The sequence below is a fragment of the Amphiura filiformis genome, chromosome 12, assembly GCF_039555335.1.
Source record: "Amphiura filiformis chromosome 12, Afil_fr2py, whole genome shotgun sequence".
Taxonomy (NCBI): Eukaryota; Metazoa; Echinodermata; class Ophiuroidea; order Amphilepidida; family Amphiuridae; genus Amphiura; species Amphiura filiformis.
The window spans coordinates 11,886,540-11,914,309 of NC_092639.1; the positions used below are offsets into that span (position 1 = coordinate 11,886,540).

General features: G+C 37.1%; 1 protein-coding gene across 1 annotated transcript; it reads right to left on the reverse strand.

The window, feature by feature from the left end:
* Positions 1-12,135: 12,135 nt before the first annotated feature.
* LOC140165794 (nucleoporin Nup37-like) lies at positions 12,136-27,475 on the reverse strand. The gene is made up of 7 exons (XM_072189115.1): positions 27,157-27,475; positions 21,725-21,849; positions 21,148-21,220; positions 20,043-20,228; positions 18,814-18,995; positions 16,924-17,059; positions 12,136-12,459 (listed from the first exon to the last, which is right to left on the reverse strand). Exons 1-7 carry the CDS (start codon positions 27,304-27,306, stop codon positions 12,346-12,348), a joined length of 966 nt encoding a protein of 321 aa, XP_072045216.1. The 5' UTR covers positions 27,307-27,475; the 3' UTR covers positions 12,136-12,345.
* Between the last annotated feature and the right edge of the window lie 295 nt (positions 27,476-27,770).

Consider the following 27,770-nt stretch of genomic DNA (forward strand, 5'->3'; position numbering starts at 1 on the left):
GAAAAGCCGTCCATCAAATTCTGAGCTTTCGTATTGAAGATATATATTATTTTCCCAAAGACTTTTTAAATAGCTTTAAATATTTTGAGGTCATATCTTAAAATTGTCATTAGGTATTTTAAAATGAAAACATTTGGGAAAACATCAGTATCTACAAAGTTGAAGCCCTATTCAACTACGTGTGGCTATATTATAACTCTTAAACAGGAAGCCCCACTTGGTCAGTTCTCCACAGAAGAACTGGCAATACACCTGTTACTTTGATGACAGACAGAACAGAATTTACATGGATAAATTTTAACTTTGACTAATTCCCCAAGGAACTTGAACCAAAAGTTGGGCTTTCACTTTAAGGGCTGGGGTATGAACGTTTGGACAGTATTTATTGTGGGACATTAGAGCACATCAGACATATCGAATTGCATTCTGAATACGAAAATGTCATTCTGATATCAAATAATTTTGATATTTTGAAATTCGCAATTTAATACACATTTTATGGCAAATCATTAAAAATTGATTTTTTTGATATTTAACAGTACTTGAAGTAAACTTTATAAATCTGATGATTTATACTTAAAGTGTATGTAGGTGGGATGAAAAGCCGACGATCAATTGAAAATTTTGACCTTTCGTATTGAAGATATGGATTTTTTTCCAAAAACACCAAAAAAAATTAGGTCTTTTTGGGAAAAAAATCCATATCTTCAAAAATTTCAAGGATTTAAAATAAATCCCAAGGGACTGTAGTTAGGGACCAATCAAGTGTTAGATTTAAAATTAAATCTTTAAGATTTAAAATTAAATCTTTAAGATTTAAAATTCAAATCTATAAGATTAATTTTAAATCTAAAATTGATTGGTCCCTAATTACAGTCTTAAGGATTTATTTTTAAATCCTTGTAATTTAGAGTGTGAAAGGTCAAAATTTTCAATTGACTGTTGTCGGCTTTTCCTCCCTGCTACATACACTTTAAGAATATGTCATTAGATTTATATAATTTACTTCGAGGACTGTTATATATCAAAAATTTGACAAAAATATCAAATTTTTATAATTTGTCATAAAATTTGTATTATATTGTGATTTTCAAAAATGAAAATTATTTGATATCAGAAAGACATGCTTCGTATTCAGAATGCAATTCGATAGGTCTGATGTGCTCTCATGTCCCACAAAAAATACTGTCGAAACGCAACAAACGCTCATTTTAGATCCCTTAAGTAGAGATATTACAATTTCGTGTAAAATGTCCTGTTTTGTCTTTAATCATGTTAATACTCGGCTTTCGGCCGAAGTATTTTATGTGGGACCTGAGAGCACATCAGACACATCAGTTGCATTCTGAATACGAGGAATGACCTTCTGATATCAAATATTTTTTGAAATTCGCGATAATACAAATTTTATTAAAAATTGATATTTACATATTTTGGATATTTAACAGTCTTCGAAGTATAAACTTTATTAATCTTTATCATGATATGTAGGCCTACTTTAAAGTGTATGCAGCTGGGAGTAAAAGCCGTCCATCATAATTATGAAAAATTTGACCTCAAGTCAAAATTCTCATATGATGGACGGCTTTTACTCCCGGCTACATTCACTTCAAGTAAATATCATTGGATTTATCAAATTTACTTTGAGGACACCCTTTTTAAATAATTTGTCATACAATTTGTACTATATCTCGAATTTCAAAAAATCAAAATTATTTGATATCAGAAAGACATTCCTCGTATTCAGAATGCAATTTGTGTCAGATGTGCTCTCAGGTCCCACAAAATACCGTGCAAACGTCGTTATCAGAGCCCTTAAATACCGTACCATGAATTTAAATTAAACTTAGACATATAATTGTTATTTTTCTTCCTCTTTTCAGATGGATAAAGATACGTGATACAACCAAGTCATTCCTGCATATTTGTACCTGCATCGATCTCATCATGGGTTGTGTATCGGGTAAATCCACCCAGGTGGCTGCCGCAAATGATGTCCAAACGTCTCTACCTAAAATACCTAATGACGCGGGCAAAGACGCACATGGTGCGGATCAGATTGCAGACAAAGCAGCTGCTTCCCAACATGACCAATCAGATGACTGCAACGACGCTACTACTTCAAAAGGTGTCACTGAAGACGATGTCAAAGAAACTGACGACACGCCAAAAACAGATAGTAAACTTCCCACTTCTGTTCAAGATAATGAACAGGAGAATATTGATGGAAGTGATGTCGCAAACAAACAGGAGTCTGAGGTTATTGGTGAGTCAAAACCAGATGACAATGAAGACAAAGAAAGTGGCATTGGAACTGATATGTCACGACAAAACACAATGTCTTCGGACGCGGATGTCCAGATGGAACGGACAATAGCATCTGGTTTGTCTGGTATACAGATGATTGGTGTGGCAGAGACTCCTGATGAAACCGGAGCTGGAAGACCTCCAACAACATGTACGTACAATGATTCTGAGACTGCTTCAGTTAAAGAAGTAACCACAGAACATATTCCAATCAATAAGTTAGAAGATGATAAGAACAAGAACAGTCAGAAGGACCCAGGTGATGACGGAGAAGTTACAATGATTGACGACAACGACGGTACCACAAAGTCTAATCCTCTCGGAGATCAGACAAAAGACAACAACAACAATGAAACTGAACAAACTAGAAATATTACCAATGTTGAAACGAAAGATAATGAAATACCTACGAATATTCAAGGAAACAAAAACACGGAAGATGGTGAAATCAAAGATGATGAACAATGGGAGGATGAGTGGAACGAGGAGGAAGATCAAGGAATGGGATGGGAAGACGAAGAATGGGGCGAAGAGTGGGAAGGCGGAGCATGGGAGGAGGAAGATGGTTGGGAAGATGAGGTCACTGGTGAGCAACCTACAGAAGAACTACAAAAGGTTGCCGGTAATACCGGGACTGATAACATGTTGCCAAGTCAGGATAGTAAGAAAGCTGGTGAACCAGATACAGCTAATCCAAGTAAACATGCAAAAGGATCACAACAGCACGAACCTCCAGCAGATAATAACGTGCCCAGTGAAATTAATACTAAAAGTGATGACGCAAATGCAACAGTTCCTAAATTGGAGAAGCCACAAAATAAGACTACAGCTGCGGATAATCATGATCGTGTGACATCGGGTGTGTCAAGACGAAGTGCGCGTTCTGCACACTCAAGAACTAGTGTTAAGGAGAAAGAAGGAAAAGCAGAAAGGAATGCAGATGAAAATAATAATGTATTAGACAATGACGCTTTACCGCTGACAGAAAATATAGACTCTGTTAATGTTACTAAACTTGAGTCAGCCGAAAATAAAGATGCTGGTGTGGGACAAGCAACTGACGACCAAGTAGCTACAGAGAAAATAGAAAATGACAATAAAGCGATGACTCAAACTGACATGTTGGCCAATTTTAATGCGGATATCTTAACACGTGCATCAACTTTGGCTGATATTAGCTTGAATGATGTTAAAGATGTTGTCGCGATGGGTGAGATGATGAAAATCAAAGAAGTTCAGGCAAGTCAAGGCATGATGGAGATGCTTAAGAAAGTAGGAGATTGGGTATCTCGAGAAAACTCCGCGGATGTCAATGGTGAGGTGGACGAAGAAGAGCCGATAACGCGCATCACACGGTTGCGGGACGGAATGGCTAATGCATTAGAAATGTACAAAGAGGTACAGACAATGAAGATTTATATACAGAAGTTGAATGAAAAGATTGAGATGGTGGCAAAGGAGGAAGGAGTAGATTTAGATGCAGAGAGTGAGGATGAAGTGACGGAGATGGTGAAAGAGATTGAGGAGTTGGTTCAAGAGGCGAAAGAACTTATGGGTATAGACCAAGAGGAGGAGGAGGAGGAGGAGGTGATTAAAGATGAAGAAAAGAACCAAGACGATGATCGTGGTGGTAATCACGATAACTTGGAAGAAGGAAGCGCAGATCTTAATGCAGCGGTTGCGAAGGAGAAGGTACACGTTGAAATGGGAACACAGGTGGAGATAGAAGAGGAAGAAAGAGCAGAAAAGATGAAGGAAGAAACTATCCGTTTGGGGATTAAGGTGAAAGAGAGTAGTGATAATTTGCTCGCTAAAGTTACGGAAATTCAAAAGGTGTTGACAGATACGCCGGAAGGTGAAATGGTAGCTGAAAATAATTTAGAAGATAAACCAGTGGAGAAATCACTAGAAGCAAATGTTACGGATAAGGAAGCACTTGACAAAGAGAGCAACCAGGATGATTCCAAACAAGCAGAACATACAAAAGAGGCAACTGTTGTTAAAGAGGAGATAGGAAGAGTTGCCAATAACAAACAAGAGGGGACTAGTCACGATGTTAGAATAAGATCAGCACGCTCATCTGCGAGGAGTAAACGGAGTAAATCAAGTAGATCAGAAAAAGTTGTAAGCGCACCACAAAATCATGATACCGGAGATGCTAGACAAAGATCTGCGACACGGTCAGCGTCCAGTAGACGGAGTACATCTAGAAAACAAAGAAACGTTATTAACCACGATAAAGACAAGCACGAGAGCATGTCAGTTAAAGATGGGCAAAATGAAGGCGTTCAAGAAAATCATAATGCCGAAGACCTTAAGGAAAATTCAAGTGCGAAAGAAATGAAAAGAGACTGCAACCCGCATATGACGTCGCCAGTAAGTTTATCGCAAGTTATTATCGATAGATCGATACTCCTTGATGTTGCCGATGTGTTAGAGGACATGATACGCGAAATTGAAAAATCTGATGATGAAATCGTTATGGAAATATTAGACAATATGGTATCAGAGATAGAGATGACTGATGAAGAAATTGTTTTGAAGGTTATTGATGGAATCATTCGAAAGATTGAGACGGAGGAGGAGATGAAGAGAGTTGTGAAAGAGAGGAAGAAGTATTATGATACGATGATGAATCAAGTGACAGAGGCGAGTCAAAAGCGTATGGCACAAATAACTGAAGATATGAATAATGGTATACGAGGGTATGAAGATATGGCGGGAGTGGACGAAGAAATGAGAGAGAAAATAGCCATCGACAAAGAGATTTCAAAAGAAGGGCAAGAAGATGTTACAAAGGATGAAGGATTGGAAACATTGGAAGAGGAGAATCGCGAGATGGGTTCGCGGTGTATTACAGAGATGAAACAGATATCTAGTAAAGACAAATGTATGGACTGGATCACTGATGTCAATGCTGATCCACCATCTAGACCATCAGGTGCGTCTAACACAGAACCTGTTCTTGACGCAAATGACCACTCTGTGGATAATAATCACGAACATCAAGATTTGAGTAAATTAGTACTGCCTATAGATGAACCAGACGCTATAGAAGAGATGATGAAGTATATTGAAAAGACTAGTACAGAGATGAAACGTGTAAATGAAGCAGCCATTGATGACATCGTACCGGATAAAGAACAACCAGATGTGGATGCTGATCCAGACGCGTCGAAAGACTCGATCCAAGATGGCGACAAAAAGCATGCTGATTATGTGGTGCAACAAGTGACTGAAGCTGCTCGTTCTAGAATAGCGAAGCTGACGGATGAGATGACGAATGCAATACGTGAATATGAAGCCAATATCTTACAAGAGGCTATGATAAGACAATCTGGTGAACTCAAAGAACCACTAAAGACGCCTGACAGGATATCTTCGCCAGTTGATGTCCAGGAGATGACAAAAGACATGCGAGTGTATGAGAACAATGCATTCGATGATGCGGTACAAAAGAGTGGTGCTAATCTTAAAAATGTGATTAATGAAGATGATGCCACCTCAGAGAAATCAAAAGGAAATGCAAAGGTAGTTAATGAAGCATATGAACAAAAACTGTCGAAACAGATCGACCTTATGCAAGAGATTCAAGATGAAACGCACCGTGTCATGGAATCAGGCAGGCTTCGTACAAGTGACGAAAATGACGAGGAAACAGCTCAAGAAATGAAAGAGAAAGTCGTAGACAGGGCAGCTAATGCTGCACGGGAGAAGATAGCGGCGTTAACAGAAGAGATGTCAAAAGCGATTAGAATGTACGAGACGATACAGAAAATACAGGAAAAGAGGACAAAGGTACACAGCGCTGACGATGGTGTACAGCGTTGACGCCGCATCAGGACAGAAGGTTAACGCATGGCCGTTTCAATTAAGTGCTTGTGATATTATGACAGTTGAAACAAACGCTTCCTACCATTACGAGAAAACTTATGTTGTAATTATCGTTATATTCAAGACCGAATTAAAAAGACTAGTTTGCGTATGACGTCCTGTTAACTAGACCGAAAATGCTGTACTGCACAGGTCAACAACCAATCACATTGCGCCTTTGTCCTGACGTCAGACGCAAATTGGTCTTTTTAATTAGGTCTTTGATTATAGATTTCATACAACATTTCTATAAACAAAAGTGTATTATTAAAATAGATGTCATTTCGCGTTGGATGATTGGAGATTACAAGACATTTTCTACTCATCGATAATTTTCATTTCCAGAAACTCTTCGATATAATTGACTTGCAGTAATTGTGCCTACTATAAACTCTTGCGTCTTCAAAAATGATCGACTTGCAGTTGTGGAGGCACAAGAAGTTGAACAATTAGTTTTTCATTTAATAAGCACCTTTGTGGTCGTCTTGGTTCAGGTGTGAAATCTGTTATGAAGGTGCTTTTAACATTTCCAACTTTATGGACGACATCATCATGTTTGTATCGTGATTGTGATACGGGAAGGCGATTGGGAAGACTTCGTGGTTTCTTTTCTACAAGATTGCAGATGTCTTACTGGTCTTTCTGGATGGAACTTCAGCAATGATCAGATTGTCGTCGTCCAGCAAATGTATATGCCAAGATACGATAAGAGGGCTTGGAGGAAATTCCCTTTCACATTAAGGTAAATTGATTAGTTATATACTGAAATATATATAAACTGAGCTCAAAAAAAAACTTAAAATTTTTCATAAGGTCATATCCTAAAATCCTGTCCATCAGAACGAACCAAAATTACACACAGGTTTACGTCAATACTCTACTCTAAACACATGTCAGTAACCAATCAGTTATCCAACTGACACAACAGCAAAATGCACTGACATGGAACAGCTTCCTGGACCACATTCACAGCCCAGTAATTGGCACCCAGCACAAGAAATATGTGAGAATGAGTACAAGATCCTTGTACACATGATAATTCCCAAAGAGTAAGTGGAATAGCGTGGAAACAAGACATGTTTCTTGAAGAAAGTGCTTGAAAAGCAGGAAGCAGCACCTTTTTATCATCTGTGCAAGGATCTTGCATGCTTTCTCACATTTGTTATGTTGGGTGCCAAATATTGGGCTGTGAAAGTGGTCCAGGAAGCTGTTCCGTGTCAGTGCATTTTGCTGTTTGGTCAGTTGGACAACTGCTTGGATACTGACATGTAGAGTATTGAAGTAATCCTGTGTGTAATTTTGGTTCATTTTGATGCAAAGGATTTTAAGATATGAACTTGTGATTCACAAATTGTGAAAAATTATAAGTTTCTTTTGAGCTCAGTTTACAAACTGAAAAGAGGGTATGTTTGTATCCCGGGGTTTGTATGAATAGATGAAGTGAAAAATATGCCTTTTCTTTCAAATATTTTCAACACAATACTCTCTATACACCAGATATAGGCCTACAAAACTTTCCAATTTCAGAGTAAACATACTCAACTTGTTTGGAATAAGAATTCTGGGAAGAAATCTTGTTTTGGAAGTAATATTCTTCACAAATGTCGCACAATGTGCCGTGTAGGACCGTGATCATTTAATTACTAAACAAATTCACTAGGTTTGTTGATAAACATAAAGATTTCATTGGAACAAAACCAAAATTGAACTCACTATTGACGGTTTCGCCTATCATGGTCGGTAGGCATGATGCCAACCTACCATGATAGGCGGAACCGTCAATAGTTGGTTCAATTTTGGTTTTGTTCCAATGAAATCTTTTATAACGAACGTGATCATTTAAGTTTTCATAGAAAAACGCATTTCTTTATGCGTGTGTATACAGTTCTGAAATAGGCCATTTACAACAGAAATAACTTCATTTTGAACGTATGAATATATCTGTGAGGATTTTGCTTGCAGATCAAAGAAAAGCAACGAAAACAAACCTTCCCCTTCTCGGCCTGTCAAAAATTGATTTCCTCCCTCCCCCAATTTGCAAATCTTAATATGGTCTAGATATGAAGCGAGCGTAGCGAGCCGAGGCAGAAAGAATGACATTTTGCATATTACCCAAGCCTCAGTTTTTAGAGCGTTTTATTTCAAAAGTGCCTCATATAAATATGAGCCAAAACTCACGCTTGCCCTCCTTCTTTCATGCCTTTTGACCTGCCAAAACTTGTTCCCATCCTTGGCTCATAATTATTGCACAGCCCCTTATGTGCTTAAATTTCATTAACTATAATGACTCATTTAGCGTTCCATTACTAACAAACAATTCATGTTTCCTTTTGTTTCTTCTTTTCTATTTCAATTTCATAGGCACTTATCATGATGACTGTAAACTGCTGGATGAAGAACTGCTGCAAAACAATACTTGGATATCGAAACCATCCATTCATGATGAAAGACTTCATGAAATCCTGTATCAAAAAACTTGATGGTCGCATTGGCAACTTGCATAGGACCGATTTGCACCATCAACGTTAAAAGTCGATGACAACCCAAAGAGTTTCAAATTTCTTGCATTAAGGAATCGGATAGCAACGTTTGCAAAGTATTTTTGTGGGACCTGAGAGCACATCAGAAACGCCAAATTGCATTCTTAATACGGGGAAATGTCCTTCTGATATCAAATAATTTGATTTTTTTTTTTTTTTTTCAATATAATACAAAATTTCATGGCAAATGATTAAAAATTGATATTTTTGATATTCAGCAGTCCTTGAAGTAAACTTTATAAATCCAATGATATGAACTTAAAGTGTACGTAGCTGGGAAGAAAAGCGTCCATCATTTGAAAATTGTGACCTTTCGTATTGAAGATATATACATTTTTCCCACAAATTCCTAAAATTTTTTGGTGTTTTCGAGAAAAAATTTACATATTATTAGATTTATAAAATTTACTTCGAGGACTGTCAAACATTTTTAATAATTTGCCATAAAATTTGATATGTCCGATGTGCTCTCATTTCCCACAAAAAATACTGTGCTAGCATTGCTATCTGATCCCTTAACCCATTACCAAAAAATCCTGCTGGAAAAGCTGCCATGCATCCCCCACCAAAAAAGAAGGGAAAAATTATGTTTTTCTTCTCCTGATGCTGAAATATTATCATCCACTTCTGGAAATGAACAATAAACAACAACAAAAACATTTTTTTTATTTAACAATTTTAGATAAGTGGTAGTCTAACCTGAAAAACAGTTTTCATCATGTGCAATTTGTTTCCCAAAAAGTGCAATAATTTAATATTTGTTTCCAATTTGTCGTTTTAAGTAGTTCCAAAAACAAAATATTTGTTTCCAATTTGTTGTTTTAAGTAAGTAGTTCCAAAACCAATTTTGAGTAAAAAACTTTATAGCAATGTAACTATACCAATGTATCATTAAGCACAAAAAACAAAATATGATACACTTTGCAATAGTGTGTTCAAATACTTGAAGTGTGAAAAAAGATGTTGATTTTTGTAAAAAAAATTCTGTTTTCTATTAAACACAAACAATGTAATAAATACATATGGAATATTCTGTAAATGTTGTGGCTCAAGTCCATTTATTCATATTCAAGAAACACACCTTGGTGCAGTAAAAGTTCCAAGTCAGCAAAAATATCTGCATCCAGCAATGCTGAGCTAGGTCTTCATCAGTGCTCTGGCCCCAGTTCTTCTTTCGAACTGGGCCCCAAGCACTGATGAAGACCTCGGCATCGCTGGATGCAGATTTTTGCAGACTTGAACTTTTGCTGTGTTCAAGGATTATATCCCACATCGACACAGCATTATATTTCAAGGCCTATGGCCTTATTTAGCGGCATGTCTCCGAATATAACTTTTCATGCCGACTTAGCCACCTCTACTTTGCCATTTTTCTGAAGTACATTGTGCAAAAGAATTAAGGTACCAGTTAAGTTCATCCCTATGCTTAACAAAGACAGATATGTCAAAATTAAAAAGGTGCCAGTACCTGTACTCTTTAGCTCTAATTTAAGACCTCATTTGTTGAAATTGTTTGAGAATAAAAGAAAGAGATCTAAACCCCAAGAGAGGAACAAAATCAAAAGCTGCACTTTCATGTTCTACTCAATGAAAGGATGACGCTAGTTTTAATGTTCTAATTATTGGAAAATATGGTGCTAGTTCTCTTGTTCAAGAATGCTTTGTGTACAAACCAATAGGGCATGTAATGGAGGAAACAGCAACTTTTGAATTTGCATCTTCCTTGGGTGTTGGGGTCATCGTGTCTCTATTTCTTGAATGATTTCAACAAATGAGGTCATATATCCAAGCTAAAAAGATAGCTGCTGGTTCCAATATTATGACATATCGGTCTTTGTTTAGGATATACAAAATAATACAGGGGTGAACATAACTGGTACCTTAATTCTTTTGCCCACTGTAATTGAGCTTGTGACACACTACTACAACAGATTGACAGCTTGTAATAGAGGCCGTCAGCGTGACGTCATATCCCGCCATCTTGTGGGTACACGCTGTGACGGTCGTTCGATCTCCTTGCGTGAACAGTAAAATCACCGTGTTAATGCGCGATAACAGCTGCGTGGCAAGCTGTGCCCTGCGCGTAGTGTCCGACGCATGAACACACAGATCATTTGTACCCACAAGATGGCGAAAGGCTGACGACCTCTATTTCTGCTTAAAAGTGTACTAGGTATTATATTTCTACAAAAGTTCATAGAAAAATAGATAATCTTCACACAGAAAGCATCCTCATTATCAACCTCTATTTGCATGGCATCACAAGGAAACAATAAGTCGCCACCAGCATAACACCTTTTGATGTTGTATTTTGTGGAAAGTGAGAATCTGATACATCAGATCTACCAGGTTCAACATCACTATACCAGTTTTCACCCTGATGTGGCAGTGACGTCAGTGCTCATTTCTTGGGTGCAGCTTCAAATCCTCAGCGTTCGCTCAAAGCATACACAAGCATGCGCTTTCGGACGATGCAAAGATGTACGCACAAAACATCTGCCTTAAAGCGTTGTAATGACGTCACTGCCGCATCGAAGTAAAGCAACTCTTGATAGCAAGTGGCTCTGCAACTTCAGAACCAACTAAAATTGCTGTTGCATTCAAGCAACTCGATTACAAGTGCTTCTGTAAATTTGGAACCAACTAAAATTGCTGTTGCATTCAAGAAACTCGATTACAAGTGCTTCTGTAAATTTGGAACCAACTAAAATTGCTGTTGCATTCAAGAAACTCGATTACAAGTGCTTCTGTAAATTTGGAACCAACTAAAATTGCTGTTGCATTCAAGAAACTCGATTGCAAGTGGTTCTGCAACTTTGGAACCAACTAAAATTGCTGGTAGCATTTATAAAAATTGCTAAATGCATTTGATATCCCACTGATTTGTCTGTCAATTGGTATACCAGATACTGTGTTTCTATTTCAGAGGCAGATTTTTTAATGTTTTTGTAATCAGACTATTCCTCTCAAAGTAATACAAAGTACAGTCAGTATTAATGAGTAAATTTTCTCGGGGAAAATTTTCTGAACATGTGACACCCATGGGCGCAGACATATTAGCATTATGGAATGTGACGGTGAGCACAGCGGGTGGTCTACCAATGTATTTGAATAGCAAGAATTCCTCCTTTGATGCAAAATAAGTTACTTGTTCCAAGTTAATAATGTTATGGTAAGAGTTTCCGTAGAAATTGTTTTTTCCGTAGGTTGATATTTTTGAAATTATGTTTTGATGATATTGTGAAGAAATTAAGATACAAATATTCAATAAATTTGCAATGCACAAATTTCTAACAAAATTGCGGCCAAGAATACTATTCCAATTCAAAATTACTAAGACTTGAATGGCAAGGTCACAGTCAGGGGTCAGGGATCAGGCTCAAGGTTACACTCACATTGATACGCATTGGTCATGTGTCCAGAAAATTTACCTGAGAAAATTTACCCATTAAAGTTGACTGAAGTTTGCACTAGTATTTCACAAAGAAGATACTAAATTTGTACTTAGGAGAGCAGAAAATACAGTGAACACCTTATTCAACATATTTCACCATCAGTATTACTGACATCTTGCTCATTTTGCATGACTGCATCACAAATATAAATGTCACAAAAGTCTATAAATTTACAGTTCTGCTACCCATATGTGTACCCTCCTATCCCCTCCTACTGCGCAAGCTGGCAGGAATGCATGCCATGAGATACTGCCCATCACTGGTAGATTAGCTGATACTGGTACCTGTACACAAAACAAAAACAGAAATAAAACAATGAGTATGACTGTATTTTCATTGGCGGTTTAAGAGTTTAAGGTCAAGGTTCAGCATATGCATTAGTGTCCGGGTAAAGCATGAGGATAAAGGTATTCTCTTAGCATCTATTGTCTCATACAACCAGTGCTCGTAATGATATACCGTATTTTGTCAAATAGTCGCCCCCTTCAAATAAATGCCCCACCACTTTTTTCAACCAAGATGTTTAAAAAATGCTGATATTTCCATGCTATCTTGTGTAGTAAGCTTACGAAATTGCCCACATGGTCGATAATAGCGTCAATATTTGTCGAAAATCTGGATTGGAAACCCGGAAGTGAACCAGAAGTCAGTGTTTCTAGTTCATAGTTCGTCATTTTAGCGTGAGTTTTAAGTTTTCCTAATGATTTCAACGGGAATTATCGTTCTAAAATTGACCTTGAATAAACGCCTTTGGGAAAATGTAACGCCCCTGTGGCGTTTATTTGACTTAATCACGGTAAGCCAATTCTTGGGTTTGACATCTATCATGGCCCTCATCAATTTTCACAGGCCCAAACTCATTATTGTAAAATTGTTGTTAATGTTACATTGGTCCACATTTTGTGACACTTTGTATGACTTTGTGTCTTCACTGAATTTCAATGTCCGGGCCCTTCGGGCTCACTGGGTAGAGTATCGGTAGTTTCAAAGTAATTTTCACAGGCTTTTGGTCTAAGGGGCTGCCACATTTCAAACACTGCATATAACATGTCATACCATTCTGAATAATTAAATCACGTCTACCAGAAAAATTCACTTTTTGGTTAGATTTTTTCATTGATGTTGCGGCCAAAACCGTTGGCCTTCAGGTTTTGGTCTGTGATAACATCTAACCCAAAAGTGAGTTTTTCTGGTTGACATGATTTAATTGTTCACAATTTGAATACTTCCCAGATGACTGAGAGCACACACAGTGTTACCGTATTGTTTGTAATAAACGCCCTGGGGACGTTGCATTTTTCCAAAAGGGGGGCGTTTATTAGAAGTGAATTGTCAGTGAGAAAAACTTCAAAATCAGGATTTAATTCCCGATGGTGCTCCTGTATAAAGCAGGAATTTACGCCTATACTAATACTCCAAGATGGCGCCTCATATCGAATATCGCGGTACATTACATCTGTAAGTGCATATTAAGCAAGAATATCGAATATGATTTACTTCTAAAAAGTAGGCAATGAACTGGATGGAAGTTTGAGTCATAGGTTTTGTCCATGCAATTTAGCGATCGTCACTGACATGACTGATGCATGTTTTAAACTTACTCGCACGATATTGCATGGAAATTTCTGCATTTTTGACCATTTTTCATTGAAAAAATGGTGAGGGGGCGTTTATTAGAGAAGGGGCATTTAATACAAACAATACAGTATGTCATGCCATTATTTTTGGCATGTATATCACCTGTTTCGTTAAGACAGTAAGATAATTAACTCAACAAAAGTTTGGAATGTTTTTTCAAGCATCTGTATCTCCAATTATTTGTGACATATTCATATCATGTTGCATATCACTGGATAGCTACAATAATCCCCTTTACAATGACACCCCATTTGAAACAATAACATTTTTCACGGCTGAGTACACGCCTTGTGAATGTAGTGGGGTCTCAAACAGAATTTGCCAAATTGACCATTATTCTGTGCTCAAACAACGCTAGCCACTAACCTCAATAGCGGGTGGAAAAACCACAGGCAGCCACAATAGTCAGGCACCTTCTCCTGGTGCTGCTCACCGACCTGGTTACACGTTACTGTGGGATGGCATTCCATTCTTCAACAAGGATTCGTCGAAGGTCATTCAATGTGGTTGCATATGGGCTTCTCTGGCACGCACAGCACGATCAAGCTGGTCCCACAAGTGTTCAATCGGGTTGAGGTCTGGCCCCCGTGTCTAACCTGATGGCAGGCCATTTTGACTCTACTCCCATATTCTGTAGGTAGTCGTTGACTACCGTGGCTATGTGGGGCGATCGGTGTCATCTGGGAGGATTGCATTAGGTCCCAGATTGTGAAGTTATGGGATTGCAGCTTGCTGCACAGAATAATGGTCAATTTGGCAAATTCTTTTTGAGACCCCACTACATTCACAAGGCATGTACTCAGCCGTGAAAAACGTTATTGTTTCAAATGGGGTGTCATTGTAAAGGGGATTATTGTAGCTATCCAGTGATATGCAACATGATATGAATATGTCACAAATAATTGGAGATACAGATGCTTGAAAAAACATTCCAAACTTTTGTTGAGGAGTTTATATGAATATATGAATACAAAAGCCACCTAAGTCCATACTTTGGCCAAATTGAGTTAAGCATGGGAAATTGTTGCTATACATAGGCCTGTCATATGCATGAAAGAACAACTCAAATTCATTCTCTGTGTCTATTGGGCATGTGAAAAATAGCATGTATGAAAGAATCACCCAATTCCATGATTTGAGTCTTGTAACACATTGATTGAAATCCAGTATGTATAAAAGTCCACTTGTAACACATTCATTGCTAGAGAATGACTTTTGAACAAAAAATGGGTTTAATAAAGGAAAGTGTGTGGTTTATATTACATGGCAGAATGCTTATCAACATTATACATACCTGTGTGCTTTATTTTGTATTATCTTACTAGTGGTAATCTCATTCTAACATTGTTGTCTTTGTATATGATTCAAAAACCCAAAAAAAAGTCCAAAATTTAAAATGAACCCCACGAAGTCCCTGAAATGCTAATCGTCATACCTAATACAGGGTGTCCCAGAATGATTTGTACCGTGTTTGCAAAAATAACTAAAAATAGAAGACGGGCAGTGTATCTATTTTTGATACCAGCATTATAATGTTGGACATGTCTCCTACTTATTATGTTAATTTCAGCACGCTACCTTTATTTGTTTTGGCGTGGCATGCAATAATGTAAAATCTATGAAAAACGACTCGCATACCTTTGAAAAATGGCACGATACAATTAAATGAAGAACGTGGGATGTTTGGCACAGCATTTCGACGACAACTACTGTTGGGGTTGCGCCTTAAAGCTTGCCGGACAGCTGCAATGTTCGCTCTAGTTCTTACAGTCTTACGAGTACCTGAAGCTTCACTCTGCCGATTCCTGGCAGTTCCGTGCTCGCAAGCTTCTTTTACGTTATACACTATCGTCTAATGAATCTTCTTTATGCCTCAACATAGCTGCCGGTTTGCCAGTAAGTTTTTGAAAGAAATCCACGCTGCTGTACAGTAAATTGAGGAGCCGTCTTTTCTGTACCACAAACAGTTCGATCTCTGCAAGCATTTCAAATGACATGGACCTCACACCACAATAACTATATTTAAAACTACCGCCAAAGAGAGAATGGAATTAGGCCACAAATCCTTAATTCCATATAATGATTGCTTCGTAACGCCATAAATAATAGATAGATATCGGCTATTTAGTGGAAATATGAACAGGGCACAACTAAAATACCTGCATAACTTTTTCCAAATAACTTTGTGCTGAACGGTTAGTAATGTTACAGATTTTCAAAATAGGTTGCGTTGTCAAAACTTAGAATTGACCATTTTTACGCATTCTTCTATAACTTCTACTAGAAACGTCCAATTTTTAAAATCTAAAAAATCTGAGAAAGCTAAATATATGTAGAACTTAAAATGCAAAACAATATGACCATTCAACATGCCCTTCATACCTAAAAAATTCCATCTTTCCCGGCATAGATCATTCTGGGACACCCTGTACAGGTTAATCCACTCATTTGCACGTAAAACCTACCATATCTAACTGAAGGAATTAAAATGATACACGGGTTTTTCTCTCAAAATAACTTCGCATGGACTTAGGTGGCTTTTGTATTCATGTATTCATATGTATGACAGAGGCTCAAAACTAGTACTACACGCTTTTGACGACTTTATATTCTACTGGTACAAGAAACACCCACGATATAATTTTAGCAGTGTGCAATGAAATTGTGCATACGAGGGTTGACAAAAACAGTTTGCAAAACGTTTGGTAAACAGGTTATAAGTCGCCCAACTCGCAGTATATTCAAAAAGTCCCAAACCGAAACTTGTAGTCCAAAACTTGTAGGCTAAAAAGTTATAGTGAAGATCCTTTCAAGGTTGTCAGATGGGGGCTACCAAATTGCAGGGATGATAACAATGTACATGTTGAGAACTCAGCGCAACATTGCCTTATCTCCATATTTGCCAAAAATGACACTTTGGTATCAAAATTGTCAGAAAAAAACTCTTTCAGTAACACAAAGCATCATTTGTGCATCAAGTTACAAGCCACTAGTACAACAAGGACTCAGCATGCGATTATATAATACAAACAAATCTTCAATCATCTACATAACCAATATGGAGATTGAGCCAGTGTTGCACTGATGAGCCCTGGATGTATGTTATTTACCTGGTGGTGTCCCATATGGAAGAGTTTGATTTGGTTCCCTGGTCCTCCTGTGGTGGCAAAAAGATTATCACTTGCTTGAGACCATCTGAAGTGTCTGCCACCCTCTGTGTGTGCTTGTTGGCTTTCTTGTGGACAGCTAAGGGAACGAATGGATGGACATATAGTTAGTGATATCGTAAAACAAGATGGGAATTGATGAAAACACATTTGTTTGGTCTTGAAGCAGACGTGCTTGTGGGTGGTGTTATCATGTTACTTGGGTGTATTTTCACAAGGGTCCATACTTTTTTATGCGCTCAGTGTTTGTACCTACAGCTGCAATCAATATAAAACATATAATACTGAATGTTTTCATTTACAGGCCACATCTACCATCTGCACCCTATACCCGGAGGATTCTGTGATCAATGGTTTCTATGTGATCAATATTCTAAGGAAACAGTTGGGTCCTCCTGTGAGAGGGTTGTTAGTCAGAAAACCCAAAGAAACTTAGTTATAACCGTAAACCTTTACCCTAACCCTAAACTTCACCCTAATAATAACCTATAACCTAAGCTCTACTCCTAACCCTGAATATAACCCTAAGCCAAACCTAACATAACTTTAATCCTAACATTTACCCTCACCTTGATCCAACTCTATCCCTAACACTAACCCTAACCCTAACCGCCTAAGGGCTTTTTGGCGACAGGGAAGGGAAAGAAGGAAAGAATAAAGAGAGAAAAGAAGGAAAGAAGTTGTTTGCTCTGGGTGGGATTCAAACCCGATGACCCCTCGCATGCCAAGCACTCGGTCGGCGACACTTTGCCATGGGTCTTGGGCTTCGCTGGCCAGTGAAACCGTGCCTATATATCACTTAGGGCGATTGCGTCATCACACCACGTGGGATGCATGCACGAACAGCGCATATATCAAGTAGTATTTTGTAGTATTCAGGAGGGTTAGGGTTAAGGAAGCCTATACTGAGTTTCGATAGTGGTAACTTCTAACCCTAACCGCCAAAGGGCTTTTTAGCGACGGAAGGAAAGAGGAAAGAATAAAGAGAGAAAAGAAGGAAAGAAGTTGTTTGCTCTGGGTGGGATTCGAACCCGAGACCCTCGCATGCCAAGCACTCGGTCGGCGACACTTTGCCACGGGTCTTGGGCTTCGCTGGCCAGCTAAACCGTGCCTATATATCACTTAGGGCGATTGCGTCATCACACCACGTGGGATGCATGCACGGACAGGGCACATATCAAGTAGTATTTTGTAGTATTCAGGAGGGTTAGGGTTAATCCTAACATAAAATGCCCTATACCCTAACTTTAACCCTTTTCCGGACTAACGGGCTGTTCCTATCTTTTCAATCCCTTGACGTCTATAATAAGGGGCACAGAGTAGTTTTGTATAAGTGGTCAAAATATCCATATAGCTCACAATTTTCAGTACATCTTACTTAAAGATGGGTGACCTGATTGACAGTCTCATTCCCCACTTTTTCCTATCAAAATGGAGGTTTTGGTATCAGATGAAAGCTCATATTTTTCTCATAATCCAGGTAAATTTTCAGGCCTAAACTATATTCTGTTTAGATGTTATGAAACTATATTCTGTTTAGATGTTATGAACAAAAATGTGATAGCCTCATCTCACATTCGTTCCTTGGGCTGTTGTGAAACACTTTTTTTACTTCAAAACGGCTAGTGCAATTACGTCAAGTCTTTGGAATTGGATTATTTTGATACAGGCCTCAATGTGAGGTACAAAACACAATACGAAAAAAATCGGATCACCTACCTTTGAATGGGAAAAGTAGCACCTATCAATCAATACATCCACTCTCCGGTTCTGATTGCTCATCATTCTTAATTTATGGTATTACCATTGGTAAAAGTTTGAATGACATCTTACCTTAATCTTGTGATGTCCCATACCATCCACCTTCCATTAGCAATTGCACCCACTCTTGTTGGATCACACTGACACCAATCAGCTGACATCAATGTCACATGACCAGCATCTAAGGACATGATTGGCTGCTGATTCAGCAGGTCATAGAATCTAATTGTGCCTTGTTTTTCTGCTACCATCAACTGTAGACAAATAATAAATGAAAATCTTGTCACATTATTTGAGATATGTCTTTGAAGTGGTCACCTTTTGATACTTGCCCTCCACCGACCAACACAAATTTGGCTAAAATCAGGATCGGATCGGCCCTTTTCAATTTTTTTTTTTTTTTTTAGATTTTAGTTTATAATTGTATTACTTTTTCTGTGTGTAAATTTCATTTCAAAGTTAGAGTTAGCCAAAAACATTTCTGTAAATTCGTAAAACATTTCATAACTGTCCATTCCTGCATCCATGTTTCCAATAAACTTTGCGCCGTTTTGCCTGTAAAAGTATTTAGTCACCCTAATTGAATTTGAGGGTCACCTTTTGATACTTGCCCTCCACCGACCAACACAAATTTGGCTAAAATCAGGATCGGATCTTTTCAATTTTTTTTTTTTTTTAGATTTTAGTTTATAATTGTATTACTTTTTCTGTGTGTAAATTTCATTTCAAAGTTAAAGTTGGCCAAAAATATTACTGTAAACTCATAAAACATTTCATAACTGTCCATTCCTGCATCCATGTTTCCAATAAACTTTGCGTCTTATGCCTGTAAGTATTTAGTCACCCTAATTGGATCTATTTCTATGGTGTCTCACACGTATTGATGGTCTGAAGTATTGATTTATCTTGTATAACCAATGCTCATTGCCTAGGCTTATTCAGAAGTATGTCCTTAAAAATAAAAAAAATTCCAACCTAACAACCCACCCCAAAAATCCCACTGGAGGGCAAGCAAACAAATTTTTGTGTGTCTATAATAGTCAGAAAAAGGACACAACCCATGCAACTAGAATGTATGCATGTAAAATATGAACTGAAAATGTTACTTCACAGAGCAGCAAATCATAAATACAGTCTTGAGTTTTTGATTTCTTACACAAACACTACTTTCAATGCAAATGCTTATCAATTCAAAATCAGCCTACTGTAACTGATGACTTCCAACTGATTAACTGACATTCTCATATCATGTAGCATTGGCATAAGAAACCACTATTTCTCAGATGTGTATAACCTCATACCTTCATCGGGTCCTGTGCATTCCAACAAACTGACATCCCAGCAGCCTTTAATGTGAAGCGTGCCTTTTGGTTACCATCCAAATCCCATACGCAGCAGCTGTGATCATCGCTAGCGCTGGCTATTAACTGTCCTTCTGTTGGCTCAAAGGCAACTGAGTTGACATGGTCTCTGTGGCCCTCTATGGTCTACAATATACAAGATATGTGGTATCATGAAATGTAGGGAAATTATTGCAATGCCTTATGTTAGTCTCACTGAATTTCAATTTCAAAATTCCATAACTTATAGGCAGGGTCTTAGCAAGGATTTGACAAGTGCCTGTCATTTTCACCAAAACTGCCTGTCCAAAATTTGAGTGACACTGAAAAATAAGCCAGATCTCTGCACCTTCAGGGGTTCAGTCAGTGAAAATGGATATTGCTATAATAGCCTTGATATATCTTGTTTTGAGTTCACATAATTCATTCATGCATTATGTTTAGAATTTAGCGTATGTCACAGGCATACATTTTCCATGTTCTAGGAGGAAACTGCCCATCCAAAATGACGGGTGACTGGCTAACACCCTAGTGTTACAAAGGCTTGTACATGTAGCCCATATCAGGTTACCCATTTAGTGTTTTATCACCACAAAACACGAATACAAACATTCCATGCACTATCTAAGTTTTGCTGGGCTGATGGTGAAAAAATCATGGGCGAATCCAGCCTATCTTACAGTACGTAACTGAATTGACTCCAGTTTAAACATTAATTGTATTCCTTTATTAGTTACCCCATTTGTTCACAAAATACTGGAAAATATCTTGTTCATATTTTAGGAATTAAGTCTGATATACAGTACTAAAAAGTAGACCCATTTCTTCCTTGGATTTTTACAGTCCACGGTGTAGCCATGCAGTTAATACAGATTTATATGCACGCCAGTCTTAGGATATCGCACAAGTTATGTTAAATGCATACATGCGCGGATTACACAGGTAATACAGAAAATATTACCGGCCTGTATATCCAAGTGGTGCTTGACCAATGAGATAACAGAATTCTTATCAACTACAGGATAACATTCAATACTGTGTTAAGGCTACTATGTTAAATACCTACCAGTATTGTATCATCATCCTTGAGATCTGATGTGTACACTGTCACTCTGTAATCATCACCTGCTGAACAAAACCTGCATTGAAAACAAAAGAAATTCATTACAATGTTCACAAAAACTGAGGCAATATAAACAAATTAGTTTGATGATCTTTTGATCGACCACCGATGCTTGGTCGATCCTTATTATTTATGAAATCAAGTAATAGAGTATTGTTAATTGTGATAACATATGAATCTTTGCATGTATTGATATTGACCAATTAAATATAGCGTTTTAAATTCTGAGTAATTATAATTGGTTGTTAGTTCATATTAAAAAACAAGCATCGAAGCAGCATCAATGGTGGATGCAAAGATCGAACAAATTTGTTTCTGGTGCCTAAAAGAGCAGGAAAATCTAATTATATCTCACCAGGCTCAAAGTTCCCAATCCCATACACATGTAGTGATATTGAGTTACGATAAATAATGGCCACAATAAGTTTTGGCTAAATTTCCCCACCCAGGCAAAATTATGCACATGGGTGAATGTAATTGAACCCATACCTTTCCCTGTGAGTGTGGGCTTTATTTTTACCTCAGACATCTGGGGAGAGCATCTAGTGACGTTTCTGGACTCCATGCTATGGCAACAACCCTTCTTCCATGATGAAAATCTCTCAAGTGTTTGAACTCAAAACCATCGCAATCTTTGTCTTCTTCCTGTTAAATCATCATAGGTACAATTAATACTTAGCTGCAAACAGCGCTTAACAAAGTCATTTTGGGTGGGTGCTTATTTTTTACCTGGTTTACGTAATTTTTTCATTTATATAAGGGGCATTTATAAGAGACAAATCTACATATGTTATAAAAGGGCCCTGAGATGTTATAGTAGCTTTTCTGATGCAGAAAATGTATTGCAAGTTTACACAGGATTGTAGTCCTCCAGCTATTTCACTGTATCGATGTCTCTCTGTCACTTCAACATTAATGGTATCCTTTAGCAAATTGAAAATACCCTGGGCATGCTGGGTGGGCGTTTATCGGGGCATGGGCACTTATTGGAACGATACGGTAGTAGTAGTTCATGTATGTATGTATACCATCACAGTGACCATAAAACACTGATTGAAAGTTTTAAAAAATATGATGATGAATCATTAAATGTATGTATTATTGGCAAAACGTTGTTATTTTGAGAAAGAATTTGTAACAATTAGGGATTCAATCATGTTTCATCGTATATGTTCAGCACCGTTTAACAACAATGCGGCCGCGTTGTCTGCGTGGTTTATGCACTAAGTAAACCACGCAGGCGCGCTGGACGAGAGTTGTTAAACGGTGAAACATGGGCGATCTTTTCCTTTAGACCACCCTCGCTATATAGGAACTAAATTAATACTTTTGCATCAAGGTTTAATTTTGCATCAAGGTTAAACAGTTGCCAAACACTTTGAAGTCAATGTTTAATGTATTGAAAGGAGGGCAGGGCTTCGATAAATGAGGGAAATTATGGGGTAAAAAACAAGGTTAAAACAACTTTTTGAAAACAAGTGAAAAAGGCTATTCTGCTAGGAAGTTTTGTCTCAAAAAACAATTTAAAAATTATCGGAAAAACAAGAAACATACCTTCATAAAATCAGCATCACTTCCGTCACATGAAAAGATGATCAGATGAGTGGAAAGTGGCAAAGAATTTGTGAAATGAGGGATAATTTAAAAGAAAAATACATCGTGTTTTGGAGAAATTCGCCATCTTGAATAAATGCAAAATTGCGTCATGCAGTAAAATACTGTCAAACGCGGCTTGAAAATGCTTGATACGCGAGCGTAAATCATCGTCAGAACGAAAGCGTAACAAAAAGCGCTGGTGCTTTCTGCTGAAAGTTTTGGAGTTTGCATCACCGGTTTTATATTCAGCTCTTTTACGTCAAAAATTGCAATAAAACATGGATTTTGGAACAAAATAAAGCTTGTTCGACGAAATAAAAGGTATGTTTGTATAGCTAAGAACATGTTTAACCTTGATGCGAAAGTTTAATTTGATAAATTCGTAGCTTTAACCTTATATAGTACGGGTGGTCTAAAAGAAAAGATCGCCGAAACATGATTGAATCCCTTTCAACAACAAAAACAAGCTAAATATTGTATGATTCACATGTTTATTTTATGAGGAATGTCATTTAATCATTGCCACTCAGCCTTACAAGAACTTCTTCGGTGATTATTTTCTTTGTTGATGATTGATATCAGCAACTTTAATACTACAAAATAAAATGGCAACGTGCCCGCTTCCTGCAAAATACTGAATTCAACTTGTAAGCTTGCATACAAGCACAGGTTCCAGGCATGACGAATTGTACGCGTTCTCGCACCTGTGTTCGCGTATACGCTGTGAAAGTGTGGGTTCATCACGGACGTCGGATTAACATGATAAAACGGTAACTGGACATTTCATCCCCTCGCATTTTCATCCCCTGGACATTTCATCCCCTGGACATTTCATCCCCTCATGTTAAAACGCTATTGTAGCGTTATTTGAGCGTGACAGTAAAAAGATTGCATAATAATTGTTTAGGATCTTTAGAAGGAAATAATATTTAGGGAAATTAATCTTTATTTAAAATTAGTCTTATTTATCCAATGTATGCACCGTGTTCTGTATGAGCTAGCACCAGCTGATCACACATATAAAAATCGATCGATGTTGAATGGCAATAGTGCAATGAATTTACCTATTGAACAGTGCGTGTAGGCCCCCTACATGGATGATTCTAATTCAGTATTACGCCTAGTATTATTATTAAAAGTATTATTATTTTGTTATTTTACCGGGTAGGCCTATCGTCATCATTATATTATTATTAATATTTTTATTATTATTATTTATATTATTATACTTTGTTTTTTGTTGTTGTTGATATTAGCCTGGACTATTTAACTTAGCTAAAGTGTATTTCTTCTCTTTCTTCCTGTTATTTATGTATTTATTGTGTATTGTTTATGTATCTATTCTATATGCTGTTTATTTATTTATAATTATTATAATTTATGTATTTATTATTTATTTTGTTTGTTTATTTATTTATTATTATTTACTTAGTTGTTCATCTAACAAAATTAGTAGGCCTACATTTTATGGGAACCATGTATCTGTTAATGTTATGTCATGTGGATAGTATGTTATATTATTAATAAGATAGTGATAAAAGATAATAGCATCAAATATGTCTGCATATAGGCCCAAGGGAAGGTTCATGGCAATATTTTTGTATTGTCCACTTGATGAGGTGATTAGATTTAGTCCAATGTCATGTTATACAATAGGAACAATAGCCGTCAAATGAATGGTTACAGGAAGTTGAACTCTTTCATTCAGTGGAATCTATACATATAACTATATTGCCAGTTTTAGTTGCCCAATTGGGCGACTTTTGACTTTCGTCCCGCGACAAAACCAGTGCTCCCGGGATTTCGCGACATTTTGGCTACTTTGAAAATCTCATAACCCGCGAAATCCATTAAATATTGGGCGATTTTTGAAAAGCCGACTTCATAATTGTTAAATTGGATATTCTGTCATAGTCAAATTTGAATTAGTTGTTTGGAGGTTTTGTTTTGAAGGACCATTATGGTCCTTCAAAACAAAACCTCCAAACAACTAATTCAAATAAAAAGAACACATTCTGTGGTCAGTGTGCATCCAAGTATGACAATGGGAAACAAATTAAAGTCGATACACGCGCAGGGCGATAACTGATGTAAGGGCTTAATCCCCATGATTATCCTTAGAATATTCCCCTAAAAATTCTCACAAGTGGCTTAAGACGACAAAAAAAGTGCTAAGCGGGGGCCAAGTTTCTCTTTTCATGTAGGTTCACTTGGGTTTATTAAAAATAACATAACAACATGTCGTTCCATGGCTCTGGGGAGTGGGGCAGTGGCTGAAAATAGGTTAGTCTACATTACCAGTCGTTATCTATTTTTTAAATGCATGATGTAGGCCTACGAAAGAGATTGTTTTGGGGTTAATTAAAAATATCACTAACTACATGACATTATACATTGGCACGGAGGGGTGGGCACGGGGGGGGGGCGATGAAAATAGCTTTTAAAGACTACATTACCAGTCGTTATCCACGGACCCGGGAGGGTGTTCTGGGTTGATTGATTGAAAGTTGACTGAATTTAAAACTCATGGTTATAAAAAAAATTGTATAGAAAGGAATGGTAGGCCTATACTATTTTTGATTTTGATCAGCAAGAAAGTATACAAAGTGCTCCCACGATTTCGCGACATTTTGGCTACTTTAAAAATCTCACCCGCGAAATCCATTAAATATTGGGCAATTTTTGAAAAGCCGACTTCAAAATTGTTAAATTGGATAATCTGTCATAGTCAATGGTCCTTCAAAACAAAACCTCCAAACAACTAATTCAAATAAAGTAAATATAAGTGCATCCAAGTATGACAATGGGAAACAAATTAAAGTCGATACACGATTATATAGTTATGTAGATTCCATTGATTTTATAATACACCAGTCAATGATTGAAAGAATTCAACTTCCTGTAACCATTCGGCTATTGTTCCTATTGTATAACATGACATTGCGCTAATCACCTCATCAAGTGGACAATACAAAAATATTGCCATGATCCTTCCATGCAAACATATAATTTATCAATATACAATAAACAGATAATAGTATTAAAAATGTACTAATTTTGTTAGATGACCAACTTTAAGTAAATAATAATAAAATAACTAACTAAATAAATAACTAAATAATAAATAAATAAATAAATAACTAAACTAACTAACTAACTAACTAACTAACTAACTAACTAACTAACTAACTAACTAACTAACTAACTAACTAACTAACTAACTAACTAACTAACAAACAATACATAATAAATACATAAATAACAGGAAAAAAGAGAATACACTTAACATAACATAACAATAATAACTGAGCTATCAACAAAAAAACCCACAGTAAATAATAATAATAATGATGATAATAATAATATGCCTAATAATATTAACAATAATAGTAATATAATGATAACAATACTCACAGTAATAACAAAAGATATGCGCGTATGCACTGTTCAATTTAGGTAAATTCATTGAATGTATAAACTATTATTTTAACTATTAGTCTATTATAGGCCCTGCTGCCATTCAACATTGATCGATTAGTATACGTGTGAGTGGTGATAGCTCATACAGAACACGGTGCATACATTGGATCAATAAGATTATTAATTCCTTATATTTAGGTATGCTAGGTGAATTCAAATTTGCCATCAAACTGCATCATTTTATATATCAAATCAAAGCCCTTGAGTAAACAAAGCCAAAACTGAAAAACATTTTTTCATAGCACTTTCCGTAAGCAAAGTTACATCTTGTCAAAGATTGACTTTCATCAAAAAGTTTCAGCTAGCAAAATTCCCCAAAACGGCATTTCGGGTGTTTCTAGATCTTAGTCTCATTATGATAGCAGCTTTTTTAATGGAACTGCTATCCAAATCCTCTAAAATTCCATGTGCGAGTGACTTATCACCATAAAAAATCATATATTTGGGTCAAGTGAAGTATAGAAAACATATTTATGTACGTTTCCTTCTTCGACCAGTTGTTTTAAATTTCTATGTAAATATGCATTGACATTGTCGGCGAATTTGGCTGACTAGCAAATGTGTTAACTAAGGTTTGCCTGGGTTACCTATTATATTAGTTCCTTCTAAGTTCAAGATTAAAACAATTATTATATTCATATGCATTCTTGAGTCACCGTCATGCTCAAAGAAGCGTTTTAACACGAGGGGATGAAATGTCCAGGGGATGAAATGTCCAGGGGATGAAATGTCCAGGGGATGAAGTGTCCAGGGGATGAAGTGTCCAGGGGATGAAGTGTCCAGGGGATGAAGTGTCCAGTATTCGATAAAACAACGGTTGCCGGTTGGCTCCTGTACAAAGGTATAGGAAGAGTTGTTGAATTGTGGATCACTAACCTGAAATCTACAAAGTCCAACGCTTATTCTAGAGTACCCTCCGTATGCAATAAGATGTGATGAGTTCTCGTATGGTGAGAATTCCACACAAGTTACTTGGTCTTCCACACACTCAAAACTGTGCACAGTGGCTCTGTTTACTTCTGACATTTTGGGAAAAGTAAAAGCACTTTTAGAAAATTGTAAATTATATTTATGTAGCGCAGTATCACACGTGCTTGGAAATCAACTTATTTCTTGAAATATGGTTTCTAAAGTGAGCAAATAAAACAGTTTTTGTAAGCACAAATTGTTCATGGAAGATTCATGGAGAGCGCCATGTTTTAACTTTTAGATGGAGGTCATGGGTCATGACCTGAAAATGTTAGTCTCTTTCGCAGCAGCATTGAGGCCGGTTAGGGACGCACCATTGACTTACAGGGGGGGCTAAAAGTTGGGGTCGGGCGATTTTTTTTTTGGTACTATAAAGTTTATTATATAAGGCGGAAATTATACGGGTTTTTTAAGGGAGGTGTTATGAGCGAACCGTAGTTTGGATTCCAGAGGGAGGGTGCCTGTAAGAGGCACAGCCATCAGAAAATGAATAACTGAGATCGCGCGCCAAATAAACTTAC

Coding starts and splice junctions, on each gene's coding strand:
- LOC140165794 (XM_072189115.1), bottom strand. CDS start 27,306: ATGTCAGAAGTAAACAGAGCCACTGTGCACAGTTTTGAGTGTGTGGAA. Junction 20,229..21,147: donor AGGATGATGATACAATACTG/GTAGGTATTTAA, acceptor TGTATATTGTAG/ACCATAGAGGGCCACAGAGA. Junction 17,060..18,813: donor TGGGACATCACAAGATTAAG/GTAAGATGTCAT, acceptor TCGTTCCCTTAG/CTGTCCACAAGAAAGCCAAC.